This window comes from Motacilla alba, chromosome 2, assembly GCF_015832195.1.
Source record: "Motacilla alba alba isolate MOTALB_02 chromosome 2, Motacilla_alba_V1.0_pri, whole genome shotgun sequence".
Taxonomy (NCBI): Eukaryota; Metazoa; Chordata; class Aves; order Passeriformes; family Motacillidae; genus Motacilla; species Motacilla alba.
Window position 1 is genome coordinate 75,178,689 of NC_052017.1, and position 25,833 is coordinate 75,204,521.

General features: G+C 35.2%; 1 protein-coding gene across 8 annotated transcripts in view; it reads left to right on the forward strand.

Moving 5' to 3' along the window:
* The window catches only part of CDH12 (cadherin 12), a 539,049-nt gene that overhangs the window by 377,081 nt on the left and 136,135 nt on the right, over nucleotides 1-25,833 (forward strand). For all 8 annotated transcript variants that reach the window (XR_005259646.1, XM_038160521.1, XM_038160530.1 and 5 more), the window contains one exon: nucleotides 7,861-8,276. Coding sequence is in view for 7 of the 8 variants with exons in the window: in XM_038160521.1 (XP_038016449.1) it covers nucleotides 8,046-8,276 (231 nt within the window). In the remaining variant the exon portion in view is untranslated. The remainder of the gene's footprint in view (nucleotides 1-7,860; nucleotides 8,277-25,833) is intronic.

Here is a 25,833-nt window from a genome sequence, read left to right on the forward strand (position 1 = left end):
ATTTCCATAATCTACTACAGAAAGGAATATTGGGAATTAAACACCTTTTAATACTATGTTGATGGAGACAAGGCCATTTAAATCTACTTTATAGAAGTTGCAATAATGGGCAAGAGGAGACCCATATTTTCAATTTTAAACATCTAAGGTTATACACCAAGTTGATATCAAGCAAGAATTGCACCACCATATACACAATACACAAACAAATGCCTAGAAGATCTCACTTCAAAATTTCTATCTTTGAGTGTCTTTTGTAATTTAGTATACTTTTTAGTTATTCTGACACCAGAAACTATAATAAATAGTTTCAAACTTCTTATAATCAGGTTCTGACCAATAGCAGAAAATCTTTTAATGAGATCTTAACTAAAGTATGTTTGCAATCTGATAGAATTTTTGACAGGTTCAGAAAAACAGAAATATTCCAAGGATTGAGAAAATGCTCTCATGCATTTCAGTATCTCATGTTACAAAATGTTACAAAATGTTACAAAATTATACATATATTTGAGCTGCAGCCTCAGATTTGTCAATTATTGCTTTGCATGTATTGCTAATGTGTTGAAATGTTTTGATTTATTTCCCTTTCCCTCCTTTCCCTCATCTCATATATTTATTCAAAAATTGTAGAACGACAGCAGAATGAAGGATTGTTTCCTGATTGTCTGTTCTTTAGCATTGACACTGACAGATTCCCAACAGAAATGAAAATGTTTGTAATTTATCGAAAATAAAGATTCTAGATCATTGACAAAGTAGGTATAGATTGACCATATGACTTTCCTGAGTCAAACATGCCACAAGACAAAATAAAAATGAAATTGATGAAACTGCTTCATCATCTGACCATATTTCTAAAGGAAACTGTTCTTTTTGGAATTTGTTTCTTTCTTTTAGCTGATGATTAAACTGTAGAGTTGCACTATGCATTTACATAGTTCTGGGCTGAATTTGAATCTCAGCAAAATATTCATTATTAACCTGAAGTGAAAGTGAAATTTCATTTTACTTGAGTTAACTTTCAAGAGTTCAATGAGCCATGGAGACTTGCACATTTACTGATGTATTTACATTTTATAATGAAAGTTCCAGTCCTTTTTTTTTTTTTTTTTTTTTAATTTCCCTCATATTCTTATGCACGTTTGTGAATTAGAAGTGATAATTTCCCTGGTAGAGGATGATGGCTCAGTCCTAAATGATCTCCTGTAAGTATTACTAATGATAACAAAACTGACACAATATGTATAAATAGTTGCATGCAGAACCTGTTAATTATTTTTCACTCAGAATATTTTTTACATTGCACTTCTTCATTAGTTTTCTATAAGCCTCAGCATTGTAATGCTACACTGTTTTTAGAAGTATGTAGCATTTGATTTTGTTATGTTACCAAACTCCCTAAAGCCATCACTTTTTTATATACTAGAAAGCCAATTATTAAAGCATATCTGTGAAGTTATAATAATTTTATTATTGTAAGGTTTAGAAATGCCAGACATAATTAGACTCCTCTCCAATGTTAGAGATTTCATAAATGTGTTTACTGGGTATTGATAGACTGTATCATATGTTTTTTGTGTGGTAATGTGTCTTTGTGGCAACCTTCCTATGAATGTGGTTGCAAGGACAATCATGTTCAAAGATGGGGGACATCGTTCTCATCTCACTTTGGTTTTATGCCAGTTAAAACTCAATAGAGTAGTCCAGATTCATAGATGGTGTTACTCTAAAGGCAGAGCTTACATCAGAATTGATCTCTTAACTAGTATACAAAATACATCCCAGCAGAGAACAATCAAATACGGAGAGGAAGTGGCTTTGGCAGTCAAATCCAAAAATCATAGCCTTAACCAAACTGATATTATTATTTCCAAGTTGAATTATTAGTAACTTTATAATAAGCAAAATATTTGACATTAAATAGTAGGATTTGGGGGCTTTTGTAATAGAATTTACCAAAAGCGAGCTAAAATCATTTTATTGCAGGGGAAATGCTACCATCTATTTCTTGTGTAGTAGTCTACAGGGTACAGTTCTTGTCCATATGATGACATATATCTTCCAGAAATACCAAGATTCAGCTTCCATATGTTTATTTCCTGCATATATTTCTCACATTAAATCAGAATGCTCTTATCACTTATCTACAGAATATTTGGGATTAGCTTTGGTGATTTTGGTTTCTGTTCCCTCTCTTAATCAGCAACTTCATACAAACGACCTCTGAATTAATGGGACTGAGATTCAGATTTTCATTCTTGTGAGGATTCAATCTAAGCAGACAGCATGCCAAGGCTTCTGTACTGGTTTTTGGCTGGGACAGAGTTAATTCTCTTCACAGTTGCTGGTATGGGGCAGTGTTTTTGGATTTGTGCTGGAAACAGCATTGATAACACAGGGATATTTTATTGATTGCTGACCCTTTCTCACACAGAGTAAAGGCCTTTGTTTCTCACACCAACCCACCAGTGCATTTGTGGGGATACACAAGAATCTGGGAGGGAACAGAATCAGAAACAGATCAGCCAGGACAGCTGATCCCAAATGACCAAAGAAATATTCCATACCATATGGAGTCATGCACAGCAATAAATCAGGGGGAAGGTTGGGAGTTGCTGCTTGGGGGCGGGCTGGGTATCAATTCACTGGTGGTGCCCAATTATTTTCATTTGTATTTATTGGGGTTTATTTCTCTCACTCACTTATTTTACATTTCATAGCATTATGATTATTATTGTTAATAATATTATTGATATTTTATGATATTTCTGTTATTAAACTGTTTTTATCTGAACCCACAAGTTTTCCCCCTTTTATTCTTCCATTTCTCTTGCCCCCATCATCCTGGCTGAGGGAGTGAGTGAGCAGCTGTGTGGTGCTTGGTTGCTGACAGATGTTAAACTAGGACAGTTTATACAGTTTATTGAATCTCACACAAAGGGAGATAAAGAAATAAATGGTTTGGATGATGTTAAGACTCCAGCAGGTAGAAACACTGATATTATTTTTTCCCCATGACAGTTACCTGGCATGGATTCCAGATGTTATTCTTTCCAAGTTGCTATAGTAGCTGCAAAGGTGGGACCTGCTTAATCTGTTAAAAGTTTTCTGACTTGTAGGATGGACAGATTGAGAATTAAAGTCTTTGCTAGTTTGTGGCTTGTAATCTGTTTACTTGTAATCTCCCTCCTAACCCTCTTTTGATATTACCAAGTAGTTCCCATGCTAACTAAAAAGACAGGTGGAGGTGGAAAAAGGAAGAATTACTTTCATCTATGAAGTATCTATATAGGTTGTGAAGCTCAAGAAAGTCAAACTCACAAAGAAATATGGCAATTTAGAGTCTAATGGGATTTGTTTAATTAAATAACTTGAGGATATCCTTCTAACTGATTTGTCTAAACTCATAGAAAGATTTACCATATCCTTTTACCTATTCTTTAACCAGAAGATATATCACCTCAAATACTTCAGCAGTTAATTTTAAAAGATACCAAAAACATGGACTTGTTTTTCCTGCTGTTTTATTTTATTATTGCAAGATATTGCAGAGAAACAAGATTGCATGGTCAGCTATTACAGCATATCTATAGTTACAGATATTATCTGGCTTTCCTGCTGGCATGATCAAACCATCTTACAGTACCACCAAGCTTTTTCAAACCTCTTTATGAGTAGGAAGATGGTTGCTCTACATTAGCTCTTATTTCACATGAGCTAAAGCGTTCTCTGTGCAGATAGATTTATGGTAAAGGTGGCTGCAGAAGTGTTCCCACCATCAGTGCATAATGGATACTTTGTCAGTAAGCAATTTGCCTCCATTCATGGAGGTTCAATTACCAGCCTTGCTGGACTGATGACATTTTTGAGTGCATCATGGAGCTTTAGTGTTTCCTGCTTGTCTGCATGTGACAGTAGTGCATGTGTGGTCTGATCCAAGTAGATACATCATACAGGTCTGCGCCGGTTTTGGCTGGAACAGAATTAATTTTCTTCATAATAGCCAGTATGGGGTGGTGTTCTGAATTATCCTGAAAACAGCGTAGATAACATGGGGAAGTTTTAGCTATTGTTGAGCAGTGCTTATGTAGTCAGGGCCTTTTCTGCACCTCACCCCAGCTCACCAGCGAAGGAGCTGCTGGTGCACAAGAAGTTGGGAGGAGAGACAACAAGGACAGCTGATCCAAGCTCACTGAAGGAATATTCCAGACCATATGGCATCATGGACAGCATATAGAGCTGGGGGGAGGGGGAGAAGAAGAAGAAAAGTTGGAATGTTTGAAGTGATGGCATTTGTCTTCCCAAGACACCACTATGTATTATGGAGCTCTGAAGAGCTGGGGATTTCCTGAGGATAACTGAAAATCTGCCTGCCAATGGGAAAGGAGTAAATGAACTTATTTCATTTCCTTGCATTTGCAGCTTTTGCTTTACCTATCAAACTGTCTTTAGTTCAACCCATGAGTTTCCTCGCTTTTATCTTTTTGATTCTCTTCACTGCGCGTGAGTGAGTGAGCAGCTGGGTGGGCCTGTGTTGTTGGCTGGGATTAAACCATGACAAGATCAAAGATCATTTAAAGTTTATTTTCAAATATTTCCCTACATGAGGCCTTATGTGCATACTAGTGATTGCAGAGGATCTGTGGCTGTTATCTCTACAAGGCATAACCTTTGCCAAGGTTGGTGAGGTGATTTGTGTCTGAAGCACAAGTGATAAAGGGTGGTTGCAGCAGCAATGATATTCATCAGTTTTGTATTCCAAAAGCATTTCTTTGCTCAGGCTCTTTAGATTAATGGCAGTATAGTCCAGGTCAGAATCAAAATTTTTGCAGGAGCACCATTTATACTGTATTTTGTTATTCCCAATAAATAATTTTTGTAGTGATATTTTATTCATCATTTGCATTTCATGAGTTTCTAAGCCTGCAGTTTGGGGGACACAGTAAATATGATCAAGATTTCATAATAATTGTGTATTAACAAACTGTCCATGCTTGCTGTTGGATCATTTATTCCCCTTTATCAAACTGAGGAAACGAATAAATGTAATCACAGGTTATAAAAGCAAATGTGGGGATAAGTTCATACAGCGTATCCCTTTGTACCTCTCTTTATGGGTTAATTAAATCATGCATAATGGTACTTAAATCTTTACAAGATCATTTGAAGAAATGAGTAGCAACAGCTAATATTGAAAAAACCCCAAGATCTAATAAAAATCTGACCATCTGTACTTCTGTAATATATAGGAAAGAGATGCAACGAGGGTGCATGTCTGTTCAAAACTGTCTGTCTGGGTAAGTATTTCTTTATGAGCATCACTGGAAATAATAACCCAAAATTTTAGGGATTATAGTGCCTTCCTTATGGTTAATTGTTCTGAGTGGATTTCTAAATCATTGTCTCCTAGTTGTCTTAGTAGTTTTCTGATCAGAGGTATGTAAGGGACCAATGAGTATTTGACAATATAAAAACACTAAGACAGGATTTGACATAGCTTAAAAAGAAAATGCAAAACAATAAGCGCAGACTAAAAGGAAAAGACATATATATTAGCCTTTGAATTCCTGTACAAGTTCCAATGGTTCTATAAAATACATTCTAGTAGACAAAGCCTCCTGCAAAGCCAGCAATGAAATTATGGGAAGAAGAGGCTACTGGGGGAGAACCTTAGGCCTCAGTTTCCTGTGGCAAAAATGTTACAGAACAGCCAGCTGAAGTGATTCTTTCAAGTGCCAAAGTATGAGAGTATCAATTATTTGCCTTGCTGAGGTTTAAATTAAAAAAAAAAAGGAAAAAAAAAAAAAGAGAGAAAAATTGAAAGAAATTCTTCGTGTTGAGCTCTTTTGCAGCTGATGAGGGCATCTTGCAACAATCCTGTACTGCAACATCCATTAGCCTCCCATTTTTTTTCTGACCCTCCCATTCATCATCTTTGTGCAGCTGTAGGAAATGAAGCAAGCACTGGCATTGCTCTTTCCTTACTCTGCAGTAGGCATTCTGGGAGGCTGTCTGGGATACCAATGGAGAAGAGGTTAAAGTGCTCTGTGTCTTGCACTTGGTTACTAACCTTCCAGCCGAGGGGGAATTGCTCTCCTTTTATTGAAGTCTTTCAATCTCTTTGCATTACTTTTGGTGCTGTACAACATTTTAAAAGCTCCCTGACTGACAGACATGGCCAGAGGCAGAGCTCTGCTGGGAGAACTGCTATGTACAGAGTCTTCTAAGCAAAGAGAAGTGGCATGGCAATTAAATTGACTACAACATGATTTTGGCCTTTCTGAAGCAGTGCAGACTATCCCACCCCTTTTATTATATTTGTTTCCACCTCCCATCTATGTCTGGGCAATTCAAAAGGGTATGTTGAGTTGATTGGTTTCATTTTTATATGATTTTGCCATAAAAACAAGGCATGCACTCTGCAACCATGAATCAGGAGAGGTAAAAAAGTTTGGAAATCTTGGAACTGAATTATGGATGAACACAGTCTGAATGTGATGTTATATACCACTGAATGCATTAAAAAGAGAAGCAGAAAAACTCATGTGAACTATTCAGTAAAAAATAAATTCATACCAAATATATTGAATGCAGATCTCTGTTGTGGTTGGGTCATGTCTAAAGATTCCTTTGCTGGAATAAAATCCTTAGACTGCAAATGATTGTGCAAGTAAGAAGTTTCTACTCATTGCAGAAAATATTAATTTGCTGTGGATGAAAAACATTGAAATGTTTTGAACATAACTTAGAAAAACTTTGATTTAAAGGATTCTGAGCAGATGGGCATTCTTTCCTCATATTTTATCCTTTCTGAAGGTAGAATTAAAACACTCAGTAGATACCTTTCATCAGGTTTTTTACTTTTTTATTAAGACCTAAAATATAGCCTTTCAAATTAGAACAGAAAATCTCACCCTAAATTTAGCATAGGAAGTGCAGTTATTCTTCTAGGGTGGTTTTTTTTCTTTTTTAAGACTGGTTAAGTTTTCCAGGTTCCTGATTATAAATCCTTTTTATTTAATTACTTCAGCATGTACTCAACGAATAAGAATTTTAATGCTATTTATTGTTATGTTATTATATGTTATTCATAAGGAAAATATAACCTTTGGCAGTATTTTAAAAAGAAAAATACATATGGTTAAGTAATTTATTATTCTTCTTTTTTGAGGTCCATATCATGTCATTGCTTTATAAGCAGAACTCTATTGATTTCCTAGAAACCTATGCTTAAAAATCAATGACACAATATGACCGTAACAAAGTGGTGAATTCCATAGCACTATAAATTGAATTTTGTTTTTAAAATGTAGAATGCATCTATCTTAAGTCCTACAGGCAGTTATTTTTTTTTTTATACCTGGCAACCAGCACACTGTAGAGAAGACTTCAAGAGGCTTCTGTGTCAGAGAAAGAGAGCAAAGATTCTTGCTCTGGACAGTAGCGTGAAAGAGTGGATCCCCTGTTCTCCAGTATTTTGTTTGTAAATCTTTTTTGAATAAAAGATTTATGAGTAAAGTTTGAGTAAAACTAAAAAAAAAAAAAAAAAACCCAAACAAAAAGTAAACATTTTTGATATCACTGATGGGAAACAGTTTTGTTTGATAACTGATCCTAAAACAAATACTACATCCCTTTCTCAGACAGACAAAGGTAATGCTAAGCAGAGCAAGAATGAGATAATAACTACAAATTGTTCTAGAGCAGCTCAGTGCTACAATGAAAATAGCACTCTCTTTTAAACTGTGATTCTAATATTTTTCTCCATCTCTAGAAAATAACTAGGTGTGAGAATTTTGATGAATGCTTCAGTGTAATCCTATGTAATTTGATGTTGCATGTAAATCTCTTTTATAGGTCCCTATAGATGGAATTTATTGCGGCAAATACCTTGTCATCAGAAGGATTAATGCCTGCATTAGCATTTCTGCAATAAAATCAGAAGCTAAGTGGTGAAGGCCACAGACACCTCAAACCTGGATTCCTCTGCTCGGCATTAAGTGCTGGAGTTTTTATTACTTGTGGTAGGGAAGCCATTGCCAATGCTCACAAGGAACTGCTTATCCCTGCTTCTCTGGGTCCTGTTCGATGGAGGTCTCCTAACAACACTGCATCCACAAGCACAAGAGATTTTAGAAGCACAGCCAAGAGAAAATGTTGTCCCAGTGCCTGGGAGGAGAACATCTGCCCAGCGAGTTAAACGAGGCTGGGTGTGGAATCAGTTTTTTGTGCTGGAGGAGTACATGGGCTCTGAACCTCAGTATGTGGGAAAGGTAATTTTTTACTATTTCTTCGAATGTCCAAATGATACAGAGAAGTAGTATAATGTATTTTAAATGTGTACCTGTTTCTGGTGGGACAAATTTACTGGCAGTAGTTCCCTCTGCTCATTGCTTTTACCATCCAGCCTGTCCTGTAGTCACTATATACAGTCACTATATATCTTCTGTCTTTGTATGTTTGTCTTATTTCCCTGTTCTTGTTTTTTATATTAAACAAAAACAACAGCAAAAAAAATAATAAAAGCAAACAAACAAAATAAGAGAGTTCTGATAGAAGTGTGTTTCACAACTAATTTTAATTGAGACTACTGTGATAACATATTTGATTTTTAGTAACAAACTTTGTTCTGATATCAAGAGATAAGATATAAACTTTAGATCTCAAGCCTAGAATGAACAGTCATTCCTGTGACTGATATGGTTATTACAAGTCCATTTTCAGCTAATGAAGATGCATCCTTTTTGGTCTGTTGTCTTATGTCTCAGAACAATTTACTTTTATTTCTGATTCTTCAGATTATTTTCAAGTATTTCTAATATGTTTTATTGCTTCATAATTCAAAGTCCTGCACTACAGTTTTTATACTGTGTGTAGACATGCACAATCATACCTGCAAAGAATTTTTGCAATTCCCTCTCTCATTGTATGTCCACTGTTTCTGTAACAGGGCATAAGTAATTGACAGAAAACTGTTTGAGGGATGTGGGGTGGTGAATTTAAACAATAGAGTTTTCAGGTAGGAAAGCTGAAAAGGACACCTGAAGAAAATCTTAGCAGAGTGTATAATTGGATGCTGTGTATAATTTTCAGTTTAAGTATAGGACTTTACTCAGTGAAAATAACAAGTCAGGAATTTCTTTCCTGGGTCCCCAAATGCCACTTCCCTAGAGAGCAAGGTTTCAAATTCACCTACTGTAAAAATGAGTCATCATGTTTCAGTTTTTACTTTAATACCATTGTTAACCTTTTTTTTTTTTTAGTGTACAAGTGGGAAATATTTTTTTCCTTTTTCCTAAATATAAATAAATCAACAGAAAATTAAATTTTCCTCCAACTTTTCCAGAAAACTATTCTGAGGATGTATAAATAAAACACTAGATTATTTAGCACAGCAGCCAAAAATGTACTTGGATATTGCACGTGAAGACATTTGTGTTAAGCCCTAAAATGTATTGATCAAAGCAATTGGCAAAGCAGTGTGTTTGTATCACAAAGCTAATACAATGAGCCTGCTATGAGTCTGAAAAAAGGGGGACCACATAATGGAAAAAATCTTATTTGTGATATCCAGTTGGCACAAGTTACACTTTCTCTAAGACATACCTTTGTTCTGGCACCTCACTGAAGGTGCCAATAAAGACTTTCATCACATTTGGAACTGTAGCACAGGCAATGTGATTGCTGTGCCTTTAATATCAAAAAACAGAGATATTACTGATGCATCACTATATTTTCATGAGTCTTTATTCCTTTGTGTAAGTTTTTCTTGGTAGTCATTTAGGGTCCGTTCTAAACTGCCAAAAAAATGTAAATTTTGCACAAAATGGACTATTATCAATGTACTGATGAATCAGCTTTTTCCTTTGTCCTGTTTTTGCTTCACTGACATTAAGTTTATAAGCAACTTCAGAATAATGGAATAATTTCATTACGACTAATACTTATTACAGATTTACGTGGAATATTTTTACCTCTTAAGACTTTTTTTAACCGTTAAAAATTGTGCAACACTTTTCAAGTATGACAAAAGTCAAAAAGTCAAACCCCTTTTTTTACGTCAAAACACCTGCTTCTAGAATAGAGCAATTAATTCTAGATAATAACTTCTTTCAACAATGTTTATTTTGATGTTTATCACAACTTGTTTTATCTATATTAACTATTTGCTTTACTATATCTGAAAAAACCCAGCAAACTCTGCCAGTCTGTTTATGTCATCTTTGCTGAATCTCTTACAAAAAAAACAGAGCACAAACAAATAAACAAAACCAAGATGGAGATGTTGGTGTTTTCCCCTTATTTTCCACAAAGCTCTCAATTCAGGTATAACACTGAAAGAGAGAAGTTCCTTAGAGAAATTGTGCTTTTAGATCCAGATAGCAAAAGCCCAGCTTCATATAAATTCAAACCATTGTCAGCATACTAAAATATATCCAACAGCTGCTAATCAGTATCTTTAGATCATATGCAATTTTTTAAAATCACATAAAAACTTTAAGATGTTAAATGCAGTTGAGTTCTGGATTGATTGCAGAACTAAATCTGCAGAATCAGATGATTCACCAAAATTACATGTTTATTCCAAAAGCATATATTTTCAACCTAATTATTTTTATAATGCTACTGTTATATATTTTAAAGTAGTAATAAGAATATTATAAAGTGTAGGATATTTCATGTGACCTGAAATCACAAGGATTTTATCTTCTTCTAGCCATGATATCATGACACCTGTGCATAGGCATTTATATTAGTTATTGTAGAACTACTGCACTAATAATGTCAGAGTAATTTATAAATAGGATTTTAATGTATCTATTAAATCAGCTGACAGTTTCACTAAACAGTTGAGGGTGATTAGCTAATATCGCAAACCTTTTGTAAGAGAACACAGACCTACAGAAATAATGTCTTCTGTTATCAACCAGTGTATGTAATTCCTTTCATGTCTGTTTTTAGACATCTATCTCAAGGAATGTCAGGTTGCAAATCAAAATATAGTTTACAAACTGATGGGGATTAGTCTAGCGTACAGGTGGTGATTTTGAAATAGTGCTTGAAGCTTACCCATTAAAAGCATTTAACCTGTTTATTAAAGTTTGGGAATCTGATGGTGTAATCTGGAAGAAGACTAAAACCCCATCAGATTGATAACAGAAGATAACCCTCTTTGCTCTATATTCATTAAGCAGATCCAGTCTAAAAAGTAAAATTAAAGTATGATATTACCATGCAACCCATGAAAATGAACAGGGTGTTCATTTCAGGTGAACAAAGTAAATGCTCATTTACTTTGCAGTGCTTTATTTGTTTTCCTGGTACTGTGAAGCTCCAGAGAGCCAGGCAAAAGCAGGACGTGTGGATGAAGACCAAAAGTTCATGCTTTTTTTTGTGCAAAAGCACAGGTCTCAGTGAATGGTGACAGAAATCATCAGAGGATCAAGTCCTCAAGGATAAACAAGTTCCAGCACAGTTTACACCCACAAACAAGGCAGCAGTTTTAATTGCCCTTATGCAAGGATAGCTGAAGGGGGTGCAGCCCCACCAGAACACTACAAATATGTCTGTAACCTTTCTTTATTGCTGTGTTTCAACAGTGACATGCAGAGGCAGCAAAATAAACTGAAAGTTCAAGAGAACAACATGGTCAAGATAATACTAGCAAAGGTTTTTGTTGTGCTGCATGTGGTATTTTTCTTTTGTTTTCCTAGTGTGTAAATGCATCATATCTTTCTTGTGTGGCACACCTGCTGTGGCACACCTGCAGTATTGCTTTCAGTGAGAATTTTTTTGCTGTCTGTCCTCAAGTTTGCAGAGACAGGCATATGGTAACTTGTACTGGAAGCATACGAAAATATTGCAAAGTCCTCTTCAGTGTAATGGTCATTTCTCTTCTATTTTCCAGTGTAGCAAAAATGAAAAACAAACAAAACCCAAAGAAACAAAAACAAAACAAAAAAAACCCCCAAAAAAATAAAAAAATAAAAACAAACCAAAAAGCCCCCAACCAACCAACCAACAGAAAAAACACAACAAAAATCCCAGAAACTCAGTTTAGCAGATATTTTTGTGCCAATTAATAACCTATGTTTTACAAGTTTGTTGTTTAAACCTCTGTCACATTAATGCATGCTCACACACAAACTACTACAGATATTTTTTGTTAAGAAAAGGATGCTGAAAAATTTAATACTCATGACTGTTCTATGGCAGTACAGGGTAACAATACGGTATTTTTCATCAGAAGGAGTGCTGATTTGGAGGAAGCAGAGCTCTATATCTATGACCAGAACAGCATGCTTTTTCAAAACCTTATCATTTATCTTCTGCATCTGAAATATGAGCATGGAATTTATTTATGCGCTTTATAGTGGATAATTTTTGATATGATGGAATGAATGTTGAGCACCTTCCATTAGGCTTAAATCAACATGTATTTCTGAATACATGCTCTCTTTTTACAGTTATTTTCCCTCTTACATGAGTGTCTGTATGACAGGGCAGTCTGTAAAGGAGATTACGCACTGCTTTTTTTGAATCTGTTCAGACAAACAATTTTACAGAGCAGTGGCTATCATTTTGGCATTATTCATAAGCACTGAGTTAACTTGAAAGAAACAATAAAATTTAAAGAAAATAAATACGTGCAGTGAATTTGAAAGCTACTGCCCTTTGAAGGAAAAAAACCCTACTTAAATCTATTCATAAATGTACCCTGATTAAACTCATTTTTTTAAATTGTATTTCCACTAGATTTCTACTAATATGATCACAATAATATTTCATTTAAAGCTGTCAAAACAGGTTTTTTGTACTTTATCAGATTCCATTCCCTCAACTGAAGTAACAATATTAGAGAGAGCTGTGTATTATTTCCATTAGGCATTTGCACAGTGCCATCATCAAGGAGATGAAAATTGTTTCAGGGACTGCTGCTAGTAATGTATTAATTGACTCCCATGATGCAGGACATCACAGTTACTCATGATGTATGATTTTCAAATGAAAGCTATTCTATGTATAAGAATGACCTTGTTCAGTACATCGAACATATACTCATCTCTGTCTGCTGACATCAAAGTGAAATCTTGTTGGGCCTTAATGCTCTTTAGATAGTAATTTAAAGAGCAATCAGGCATGATCACATTAACCTGGCTTACTAAATTGGCTTATGGAGTTTATGCCGTGCACATATTCAAGCAAAAGCACTGTCACAATTTATTACAGACAAGGAAATTGATAAGGAGAAACGAAATGGTAAAAAAGGTGTAAGAGGAATCAGAACTGGTATCAGAATTCTGGATTTCTTTTCTTGCTCTGTTGAGCTGAGACTTTTGTCTCTCCCACTTATGTCTGTCTGGCGAAAAAAAGTGATGACTTTAAAAGCTTTGCATCCTGTATATTGCATAGCGTATGTGAGACACAAAGTAATTTTGACAGTTGCACATGAAAGTGTGAGAAGGAAATGGAACCATGGAAACACAAAACCCCCATGAGCAAGTCAGACTTGCATTTAATGTTTACTCCTGAAAGCTAACCCCTTTTTACAAGGTGTACAAAAGGCCCCTTTTTACAAGGTGTACAAAGACATGCAGCAGAGATGAACAGCTTGCAACAGAACGTTTATTATTGATCTAGTGGCTTCACTTTGTTTATTGATTTGCTTAGGTAGTTCAGAGCAGGTAAATTAGGAGCTTAGTAGTAGTAAGACCTCTTGCTTTTGGTCCTTACATTGATGAAAATTATGTGAGGTATTTGGAACTAGGAAAAAAAAAAAAGGAGGACTATGTTTTACTGATTGCGTGAGAGAGGAGAAAGAGTGAGCTCAGGACAAGGCGAGATCAAAATAAAAAGGAAGGATCAACTTCTTGAGATGTCACCTGCACTTTAGAGGATGTAAAAGGTTGAAGTTATTGTTCTGAACAGCTAAGGAGGTCACAGGCTGAAATATTTCAAACTCCAAAATTTAGCAGGCTGTATTATGCAAGGATTCAGTGATCACTGTAGAAGGTTCAGAGCCTGTGAAAATGGTCCTGTTAGAATGAATGACTGGGTCTCACAAGACCTCCAAACACACCTGAGTGTAGGGTGCTAATGGTGCTAGCGTATCTGAAATTTGTGTTGCTGACACAGATGGAGAAATACAAATGAGCTTGTAGAAATTACGCTGCTAAAGAAAACATCTTACACATATTGTAGTTTTATTTGGAATGCTTCTGTATAAATGTCTTCATCTGGGCACGAAGTTTATTTAAACAGAGAAATATGAGAAAAGATACTTTAAAAAATATTTAGAAATTCTTCAATGACTTGAGAAGAACAGACAAATCAAAGCATTGTCTCCTCCTTTAATCCAAGAAAATGTGAAGTTTTTTTTTTTTTAAATCTAAATATGGAGTTTGGCTGAGAATTTCTGATTCACCTGGCAGACATATTGTTGTTGATAGTCAGATCAGACATGGGCATGTATTCTCTATGTCAGCAATGCAAGCTGAATTTATAATTAGTGAAACATTAGACCATCAATTGAAATTCAGCTGGGATCACGAGATCTTCTTTCTGGAAAATCATCAGAATGCCAAGTAATAAATTAAATAGCATTTTTCAGACAGAAAAATGAAAGAAAGTATTAAATTCCTGAAGCCATTCCTGTATCTGGGTAGTAATGTATAAACCAAAAATAACAAGAAGGTTCATAAATGGAATAAAATTTATGATTACTGTGACATGCGAGGTGTGAAAAAAAGGACATACCATAATGCCTCAAATGAGCTGCAAAAGTATAAATTTTCAGCAGGAAAACAAAAAAAAAAAAAACCAGAAATATTAAGGAACTGCTAAGTGACATGAGAATAGATTAAAGCTCGGGATTTCATAGAAATGAAATCTATGCATCTCATAGATTTCATATCTATGAGATGGAAAACTTTTTTCACAATGTGGACTTTTTATTTCCTTAGCTCATTGTAGAGGGATGCAGATTTGGCGTTAAAACAGTAATTGGAAAAAAAAATTAAACTGCAAATTTCAGAAATGTAAATCATTTATAATTCTACTTCAATAGTTGTAAAAATATGGATATTTATATAATTTGGATAGTTATACAGTTTTCAATGAAAAGCAGAACTGTGGAGAGGGACCTGGGGATCCTTGTCAATGTCAAGTTGAACATGAGTCAGCAGTACCATGGTAGCCAAGAGGGCTGGGGGGCATCAGGCACAGCATCACCAGCCGGGCAAGGGAGGGGATTGTCCTGTCCTCTGAGCTGGGACGGCCTCACTTCGAGTGCTGGGGACAGTTTTGGGGGTCGCAATATAAGAAAGACATTAAACTATTAGGGAGTATCCAAAGAAAGGCCACGAGGATGGTGAAGGCCTTGAGCTGAAGCCATATGAGGAGCAGCTGAGAGCGGCTGAGAGCAGCTGAGAGCAGCTGCTCTTGCTGAAGCCATATGAGGAGCAGCTGACACTTGGTCTTTTCAGCCTGGACAAGACGAGACTGAGGGGAGATCCTATCACAGTTACAACTTCCTCATGAGGGGAGGAGGAGGGACAGGCACTGATCTCTTCTCTCTGGTGACCAGTGACAGGACCCAAGCAAATGCGCTGAGGTTGTGTCAGGAGAGTTTTAGGCTGTATATTAGAAAAGGGTTCTTCATCTAGAGGGTGTTTGGGCACTGAAACAGGCTGCTCAGGGTAGTGGTCACAGCATCAGCCTGACAAAGTTCAAGGAGCGTTTGGCCAATGCCCTCAGGCACATGGTGTGACCCTTGAAGCTGTTCTGTGCAGGCAAGGACTCAAAGTTCCTTGTGGGTCCCTTCTAACTCAGAATATGCGGTGATTCTGTGATTATTTTTTTTTTTCAATAAAATGCAAATCTTTGAAAACATAGCATGAAAAATCACCACTGAAATTCAAAACTGAAGTATGAGCATGAAGCAGAATGTAATAAAATTAAAATTTAATTCATTTTTTCAAAAAAATTATAAATATCCTGAAACAACAAACCCCCCCCAAAAACTAACAAACAAGACCCAAAAAGCCACAAACAAGCAAACAAACAAAAAACCCCCAAAATCTCCACAAAACAAACTCAAAACCCCACAGCTAGAATCAATCAATCAATCAATCATTATTAAAGAGTGCTTTATAAGAAAAAGAAAGAATAATTTCTTATCAGCTATCCAACACCAACAAATAGGAGAAGCTAACAAGTTAGAAGGTTATGTCATCTTCAGTCACTGCCTTTAATATCCTTGTATGCAAGTCATAAACAGAAATGATTTGGATTGGCGGTCTTGTCAAGTGCTGCCATGACTTAACATAGTTTGTGATTTTGGGGCCTGAAAATGTTCTAACAGCAGATGTCCTATAGTGAAAAGCCCCCTGCTCTTCTGGAGGTGATATATCAATCCACAATTTCTATTATATGACATAGAAAGCAGTGGACTTGGAGCAAGTATTGGTTTTATGGCAATGACCATTTCCCTCTCTCCCAGCCACGCTTCATGTCCCACAGCCTCTACATGTCCTGTCTCTCCCCTCCATCTAGAGACAACCATTCCCTAATCCTTCTTTCTGTCCCCCTGTATCTAATATCCACTCTGATGCAAAAAGTTACAATCACCTTACTTCTTGCATAGGATCTGTTATGTATCCTATTAAATTCTGAGGAATTAACCCAGTTTTAACAGCAGCTTTGAACTCCATAGCTCCTCTTTCAGTTTCAAATAGACCTTGGGTACCCAAAATCTTGCTTGTATTTTCTACATGAATTGGTGACATGAACTGTCTTTCATAAATGAGCCTGTATTACATAATTATTTCATAAACCGAATATATTACGTATTTTTCTAGCCAGGAAAAAAAATGCAGAAAACTCAACATGAAAAGTCAAAAAAGGTCAACAAAGAAAAGTGGAATGGGACAAGATTAAAATTGAGGACAATTTATAAAAATAACCAAATATTATTTAGATGCCCCAGTACTGGAAAATAATTTTGTAACAGGAACACTGTGGTATAGTTTTCTCCCTGTTGTCATTTGCTTATCATTTAGTCAATCTAAATGGAGATTACAAGGTTATTGGATTATTTGGGATTTTATAGAGGCTTTTGCAGACTCTTAGAAACAGATGATGCTGTTTCTAAGGGTGGAAGTTGACATAAATCGTAAAAACATTCTGGTGTAAAATTGGCTTTTTCCTTCCAGTATTTTTTTTAAAACTCTAAAATAACTCTAAGGTAATTTCCTTGTAGTTCACTGTGCAGTACCAGATGCATGTGTTCTATGACTGCTGCATGGCAGTGATACATGTGCCCTATAGGCAGGAGAGGGTGACTAAGGAGAAAGGTGATTTTAAATATTCTGAAAGAAACATGCCACTGCTGGGTGACATGTCCCCTCCCCCACCCAGCCCAGGGGCTCATCTCATAAAAGGTGAAAAAAGGAGGAGTAAAGCTGAAAGACATACTAATAAGAGAACACAATGTCCACTAGCATTGATACATACTAAAATTAAAGCTAATGTAATTTTAATTTTTAGTAACTTGCATAAATTTAATTTTCCTCTGAAGAAGGTTTTGTTTCATAAATACATAAATACAATGGATTTTGTCCAAATAGCTGTGTGCAGTAGTTATATTTACAATAAGAGAAAAAAATGCATGTAAAGAACAAAGCAAACTTGGAAAAAATCCTGTCTTCTAGCATCAGTTATAATTATAAAAATTATTACCTTGTGTGCATTATATTTATTTTAGTTGTCAGTCCCTGAACGTGTAAGTTGGAGTTGTTATTGATTGATACTGTTATGCCATTAAAAGCTTGTACTCCTGGCTAAAAAAATAGATTTCCAGTAACAGATGGATTAATCACTCCTATTGTTGTGAAAATGCTTAATTGACCCCTGAAAAAACATTACTATGTTTCATCCTGGACACTATGATTCAGTATCAGTAAGGATTTAGGCTGAGGCCTATGTTGTTTAATGTCATCATAAATTATCTTGGAAAGTGTGAGGGTATCCAGGGAAGTGTTTGCTTTTCAAATTAAGCTACTAGAGTTACTAAAGACAAAGGCTAAATGGAAAAAGAATGGGAAAAAACATTATGAAATGGGACTAAAATAAGACATGAAAGCCGATGTAAAGTTTTACATACTGTGGGAGGAGAGGAATAACTCCAATTTCATTAATAAATTGTTCTCTGTGGAAATGATAATCTCTCTCAAATGGGATCTTGTGTCATAATAGCTGTATGCACATTTGCTTAGTGTGTGGTGAGTACCAGAAAAAGCAAATGGGATGTTAGAAATTCTTAGCAGCATCTGAAGGAAATAGATGTCATTAATATAGCTTTGTATCTAAATTTCTGGTGATCCTGTATCTTCCACGCTGGAAATGATTTCTCTCTAGTCTCAGAGAGCATGTGTCCCAAAGAACTTGAAAAAGTTCAGGCAAGGACAAAAGGTTAATCAGGACCTTTGGACTGATTCGTCAGTGAGCAATAACTGAGTAAGATAGGTTTCCTTAGCCTGCAGAAGAAACAAAGAGAAGGAGATATGATAGGTCTCAAAAATGTCTAGAACATAGGGGTGAGACTAAAGGGGGGAGATTCCTGCCTTCACCAATGCAAGATGTGTGGGGCACACATGAGGTCAACAGGTTGCTCATTCAGAGCAAAGAAAAGGAAGTGAATCTTCATCAAATGAATTATTCCAAAATAGGTAGTTCCATGCCATAGGCTGCTGTGATAACAGAATTTTTCATGTTAATGATAAAAGAATGAAGAAATTAATAAAAATTCAATTTGCCAAAGGCTAATAACTGTAGTCACCACCAATAGCCACAAACTACTGGACACTTGGCAATTATGTGCTGAACTGTGACCGTCACCTTTGCCAGAGGCAGAGTTCAGGTTTGGAGGCCACGTGCACCCAGTGCAGCATACCATGCTTTGGGGTCCAAGGACAGTAACAGACATGCTCCTACACCCAGAATAAAATAATGATAAGTGTTTATATTAGTCATGTTTCCAAAAGTTACTTATTTAACTTTGATTCATGTGGTTTGGATAGTTTAATGAGCAAGGAATTTCATCAAGTAAGAAATCAGTTCTAAACAGAAAAAATACACTTTATTAAATAGCATGACTCCTAGTGAAAAATATATTATATGTCTTTATATGTAAAATTCAAACATCTGCAGTACTTCACATAGCAATTTACTGATTTTTTGTTGATTTGGATATATTAGTAATAACATTAGATTCAAAAAACATAAGGCAGTAGTGCATTATTACAATATTACAAATTATTACAAATGTAATGCCAAGAAAAATGTCCGGTTAGCAAGAGGCTTGGGATGTTGTTGCAAATCTTCATGTCTTTCAGTATCTCATACAGCCAGCCATTCCACAAAAACTGCTTCTTTACTTTTCTTAGTCCATGTCACTGACAGAGGATTGTCCTTAAAACATCCTTAAAAAGAGCTGAACCTCTTCAGGGCCCTTACAAGTCTCCCAGAGGATCTCTTCTATGTGAAGCTGAGCTAAGCACAAAACACATTTGCTATGCTGAGGATGCAGCCCACACACTCAGTTGGTGATTTGGTTTCTTCTCTGACTCTGAGAGGGAACTAGCTCAGCTTATGCTCAGGCCAGTTTGGGAATGTTAGGGGATTTGATCAGGTGCAGTGAAACCTCCCAGATAAGCTCATCATCCACATGCAGCATGAATGTGACAACCCATGAACCCCAGTAGTACCCACACTCAAACTCAAACATGCTTACGAAAACAGACAGATACAAAGCACAAATATTCCTGCATGTCTTCTTGCTGGGATATTTTTACCTTCTTATGCAAATCTTATGGCATTCTTATAAAAGGCAGTAGGTGATTTGAATTACACTTCACAATCTGCTCCATGAAAATAAGATGACCTCTTTAAGGGGATGAGAGTTGTGATCATGTCTTTTTATTCTGACTGCCTGATAAGCTGAAAATCAAGAAGTAAATGAAAAGATTTTTTTTTTTTATTACACCTTCTGCTTTACTTCTGTGGAAGAATTCCTTGTTCATCTTGCAGACTTAAAAACCTTCAGAGTTCTATATGTTTGCATAAAGTCTTCATATACAAAATCCCACAGGGATTTGAGGGAGAGTAAGTGTTTTATGTGCTGGTTGAATAAGAATTTAGGACTGTCAGGAATGTGTAGACCAGTCTTTTGGCTTTTATTTAATTTTTGAGTCTTCAAAAACCCTTTTTTGGGTGTTCAGTTCAAGTTGTCCTTTAAAGAAGCTTAAGGTGTGACAAGATGAGAGAATTTTCTGTTCCAATATCCTAGAGGATAATGTCAATAAATGAGTTTCAATCAGTAAATCCTTTTCCATGTCACTGTGGCAGTGGGTAAACCGTAGTCCCTGATGATTATTCTATGCCATTCAGCAGAGGTTGTTCTGTTTGATTTTTTTCTCATAGCACTGGTTTTCAGGAGTGGTGTCTCAGTAAGATGTTGATCACAGCTGATTCTGAATTTTTTATGTTTTCTTGTACCTTGGTGTCAGTGTAAAATTACTACTTTGAAGACAGTAGTTTTTTAGTGTTTCATAATGCAGGATCCAAAGATATTTTCCTGAGTGTGTCAAGTTGTAGATTTGGATTGTCAACAAGAGGTATTGTGTCAAAAACCATCAGCCTATAAATCTGATGTGAATTAAGGATTATAATAAAAGAGTGAGATAGGACAATTTAATTGGTGTGGCAATGTTGTTTTTTTCTTACTATGAGAATTGAAGCATAGACTGTAGAGGAGAAAGCTATGGAAAAAAGCCTCATTGACATTACTAGTGCAATATACATTTTCTAGAAACCAAGAGTACTTTTCAGCACTGTCATATAAGCCAGTTAATAGCTCTTGCTTGTCAAATCCAGCTGTATCAGCCTAACAGCAGGTAACTGCTTCTAGTTTAATTGATGCCAGTATTAGAGTCCAAGAAAATAATCAATGCATGTTTGCAGAATCAGGAGATTCCTGCACAAGCCAAATGAATTCTGGCAGACAGCATTTGTATAGATAAAGAATCATTATAAAGATGCCGAAAACTTGAAAAACTGACCAGTAAAACTGAAAATTTCTTTTCAGTAAAGGTATGTATCGTTGTGGTATTTTTAAAAAGTAAAATACTTACTTATTTTGAGTAATTTATATGCTAATATACTAATTCAATATTATCAGGAAGTTAAAAAGCAGTAACAGCTGTATGATTATATTAGAAACAAGAACTTGAGCTGCTTTTTTTGTATCGCAAAATAAAGAACAAAAAATAAGTCTTTTTTTCATTTAGATGCAAACAAGACTGGATTTGGTTCTTTTTTATGAACTATTTTATTTACTCTATTCACCATTTTGACATGTTCATTGCACTATCATATCTGAAAGCTATTGTAAGGCCTGGTTCTGAAATGCACTTGATCATTCCTTCTTCAGCAAGCTGAGTCTTCTGCCAGGTGAATCTGGCAGCAAATATAGCATAATTTTATTATTCAGGGTAGTAAAATTAGAAATACTAAAAATTAAAAAATAAATTAATGTCTAACATATTATTTTGTTTTGGAGCAACACTTTTTAAAAAGAAATTTTAATTTATCCTACAAAAATATTAATTGCTCTGTCCTCTTTACTTATTAACCTGTCTGTAAGGTAGAGTGATTGAAAGACATGATTTTATGGGCCTCATCACTTAGGCATCTGAACATTTCAGTCACTATCCTTGCAGTGGCTCTGTGAGGCAAGAAAGTAGCAGCTCTCTTCCCTAAGTAGGGAGTTGAAGCACAGGAAGACTGAATTATTTGCTTGAATAATTTATAAATGAAATTGAAACCTTAAAAACTAGAAAGTCCATCCTTCTGTTTTTTTTCTAATTCTTGTTAAATGTGGGGCTTTTAATATAAATAATGGTTTACAGTTTGCTATTGTCTGGATTGATAAGTAGGCAGCTGTGTCTCAGCTGAAGGACACAGTAACAGGGAGCTGGGCAGATCTGCCTACCTGGAAATTAAATAAAGGATTACTGATTAAATTTTCCTACATCCAGCACTGCAGTGCTCTTTAGATTAAATAGTTAGCTTCCAAGTCCATTCCTAGTCTTGACATTAATAATGTCAAATTTGTAACTGCAAGGTAGAAAGTAAGGTAAAGTAAGCTCAAGGGGAAGAGGGAAGGGGATTAAAGGTCAGTGCTGCCAAGTCCTCACGAGCCCACAGTATCCATGGATCATTGAAATAGATGACAAAATTATGAAAATACTGGCAAAACAGGCGGCCAAGAGTCTTGTGTTCGTAACAGTCTGTCTGCCTTGTGCTTTTTGGGTATTCACTTGTGTTCCTTGCAATAGGTTGTTAACATGTTTCTTTGGGGAGCCCAGCCCCAGAGACTGATTCTGAAGTTATGGCCTCCTCAGTGTATTAAATAATTCTGACAGCCTGCTCATTTTCTTTAATTATCTCCAAGTATTAGTAGTTAAAAACTTGTAAAAAGTAATGGTATAAGTAATTAGCCTATTGACATTACTTTTCCTACAGGCTATACAAGATAATATGTCCTGAATTTGATCACATTTTATGCATTGTACAGATAATTTTGTTTTATTGGTGAAAATATAAAACTGTATTTTTTGGAAGAAAAAGGGTGCATGAAATCCATTTTCCTAATATCTAGGACAGAAACCAAAGGTTCTTTTATTCTGTGTGTTTGTGGGGAGTCTACTGTCGTATTTGTTAGTGGTGTACAAGTCCATATGCTGAGTTAAACAAGTAGGCAGAAATTATTTGCTCCAGTAATTTATCTCCAGTGTTACTTTCCAGTAATGTAACTCAAATTGTGGGAAAAAAGTAAATTACAAAGATAAGCATGGGTAAATTTAATCAAGGACTTTTCAAAGCCATTGATATTCTTTCATGACACTGTCTAAAAAAACTCTGAAATTCATTCTTAGTCTTAATATTCATTAATGTTATACCCTAAAGAACAAGATGAGCCTAAAACAGTGCCTACAAAGTAAATAGAGACATTTTTCTAAATGTTGTCAATACCCCACACATTTTGATAGAATTTATTAGGAAAAACATTTTCAGAAATTGTTTTTCAGATTCAGGGATTTTAAAGTAAATTTTCATTTTATCCTGTTAAATTCCAGTTCACTTTACTTTATGCCACCACAAATTTCATAATCAGCTAATGAGAGCTCTATATCTTTATTTAAAGATACAATGCAGACATAAAGTTCACTTCCATTTTGGACTGTGTCCAAGAAATAAATGGGATCTTTCTTAAAAAAATTATTTTGATTCTTCCAAAATTAAAAAGTGATAGCTGGCAGATAGCTGGCAGATTTTCATGAGTGTTTTTATTCTGAATTAAAGGGCACTTTTGAGAGAAATCTGTTAGTCATTCAAACTTACTGTAGATTTGTTCACATCAGGAGAGGTCTTGGAGAGTACAAATATGATCACTTCTCAGTAAAAAAAGCTGAGAGGATGCACTACATGAATTGGCACTTAATCCACTGAACCAGATGAGATTTTGTTCACAACAGAAAACCCTGAGGTGCGTTTATTGCCTGCACATTCCTCTCCATCAGTTGCTTCATTCTACAGAACACTGTAACTGGTTCATGTTACCTGCTAACACAGGTACAGTTTGTGTCTAATAAAAAATAGATACAGAGACACTACCCAAGGCTAGGTGAGTCCTGGCATATTAAGTCTGCCATCTTTCCCTAAATTTTGGTTGAATATTCCAGTATTTTTAAGATGACCTACTGAGCAAAGGGGATGTATACTGCTAATGTACTAAGGCAGGGAAGAAAGAATGTGAAATAGTAGTATAAAGCATAAGTGTATAATCTCAATTTTGGAGTAACTTTTAGTGATATTTATACTTATGGTCCTTTCATTCTGGAATATGAAAAAAAAAACAAGTTTGTAGTGCATATCTTTCATGACTTACAATCCTTAAAAAATCTAGGTACCAAAAATAAATCTTTACATTGCCTGTGTAAAATGATATTGATTTAGAAGAAATTAACTTCCAAGTTTGGTGCTGCATGTCTGTGTGTCTATGTGTCTGTGTGTGATCTGCAAGTAAAAGTTACATTTGTCCAAGTTGTCCTTTTATGATTTGTTCTTATCTGTGTTGGAACATATTCACCCATTTCTTTTGACATTGCAAAAAAAAAAAACATATCAAGAGCAATAAAAATGATGAGATAGATCAAATTTATTAAAGTCACCAAAATATGTCAATTTGAATGAATTTTGACTTGGTCTTAAATGGTTGTTAAGACAAAGCATGAAACAGGCAATGGAAAGTTAGAAGAATTGTGTCAGAAAAATGAAAAATTATTTTTATCATATTTAGTTTATAATAGATGCTCTATTTAAACAGATCTTTTCACTGCAATAATGAAAGATAAAATGAAGAGTAGTTCAATTATTATTATTAAATTGAAAGAGAAATAGAATACTCCAACTAAAAACTGAATTTTTCAAGATAAAGATTTTTGTGTAAAAATGATACAAAGTGTTATGAAGAACAGAAGTAATTTTCTAAATACTTGTTTATGCTCTTATCATTATTTTTATTTCTCTGAAGGCTAGTAATTCTGAAAATGTGCTCTTGAAAATATTCATGGTAATAGTTTCTAACCTAGGAAAATTAATATTTTAAAACATTTTTATATATAAAAGATATGAGAAGGATATATACATAATTCAAAATCTGTGATAGAGAAATCTTGTATGTAGAACGCAGTCTAAAATGCCATCTGTTTTTTTCCTTTAAGGTACTCATAAAATGTGTATTTTTAAAATACTTGGCTATGTAAAATTCATTTGCCCTTTCTTTTGGAAACATTTAACTGTTTTGCAACATCCATTAGTAATGCATGCAATTTACACCTTTGATCACAGTCTTTTTTTTTTTTTTTCCTTCTTTTCTCTTCTTTTTTTTTTTTTTAATTTTTCTCTTCCATGTTAACCAGGAAAAGAACTACTCTAAAACAAGCATATGGACAATCTGTGGGTGCCTGTTTGTGTGCGTAAAACCTGCAGCCGGGGAAACTTCATTTAATTATTTACTTTTGAGCTGGTAAACGATCCAAATTTTGTTCTCATAGGTCCTCTGGTTTTGCAGTCTTGACCTTTGGTGGTTTTGACCTTAAACCTTTGTAAAACTGACCCAGGTTCATATGGAAGGAGAACAAGTTGCTTTAGTTGGTGTTCTCTGTAGAGCTGATGTTTCTCTATTCATTCTCTCTCTCTCACTAACTCAACTGGAGTTCCTAAGATCAATAATTTCTTAGGTGCTCCTAGCTGAAGTTCTATAAAATTAGACTATTCTTCTTCATTTCTCTGACTTTTGAGGTTTTATAGCTTGAATGAAAAGCAAACTTCACACTCATCTACAACTATTGTGCTGGAAGGCAGCTGAACGATTGAGTACTGCCATTAAAGTCAGTACGCTTTCTCTGAATTCTGTTTACAAATTGTACCATTGGGCTTCTTTGTACCATTCTATTTTTTTGTCTGTTTCCATTCCTCTAAGTAGGGTTGATAATGCTCTCTGATAATTGATGTAAAGTTATCATCTGTAGCTCTTACATGAACATGGCTTTGTAGAACCTGAACATCATTAACTTTTCTTTGTCAAGGACCGTAATACCGCTGGGACTCAGCGTGTCGCTACACAAATCCTATATACACCCTGCAGTGCTGATATGTGCTGCTAATTTGCTGTTGCCAGGACTAGTTTATTATTTTGCCAGTTCA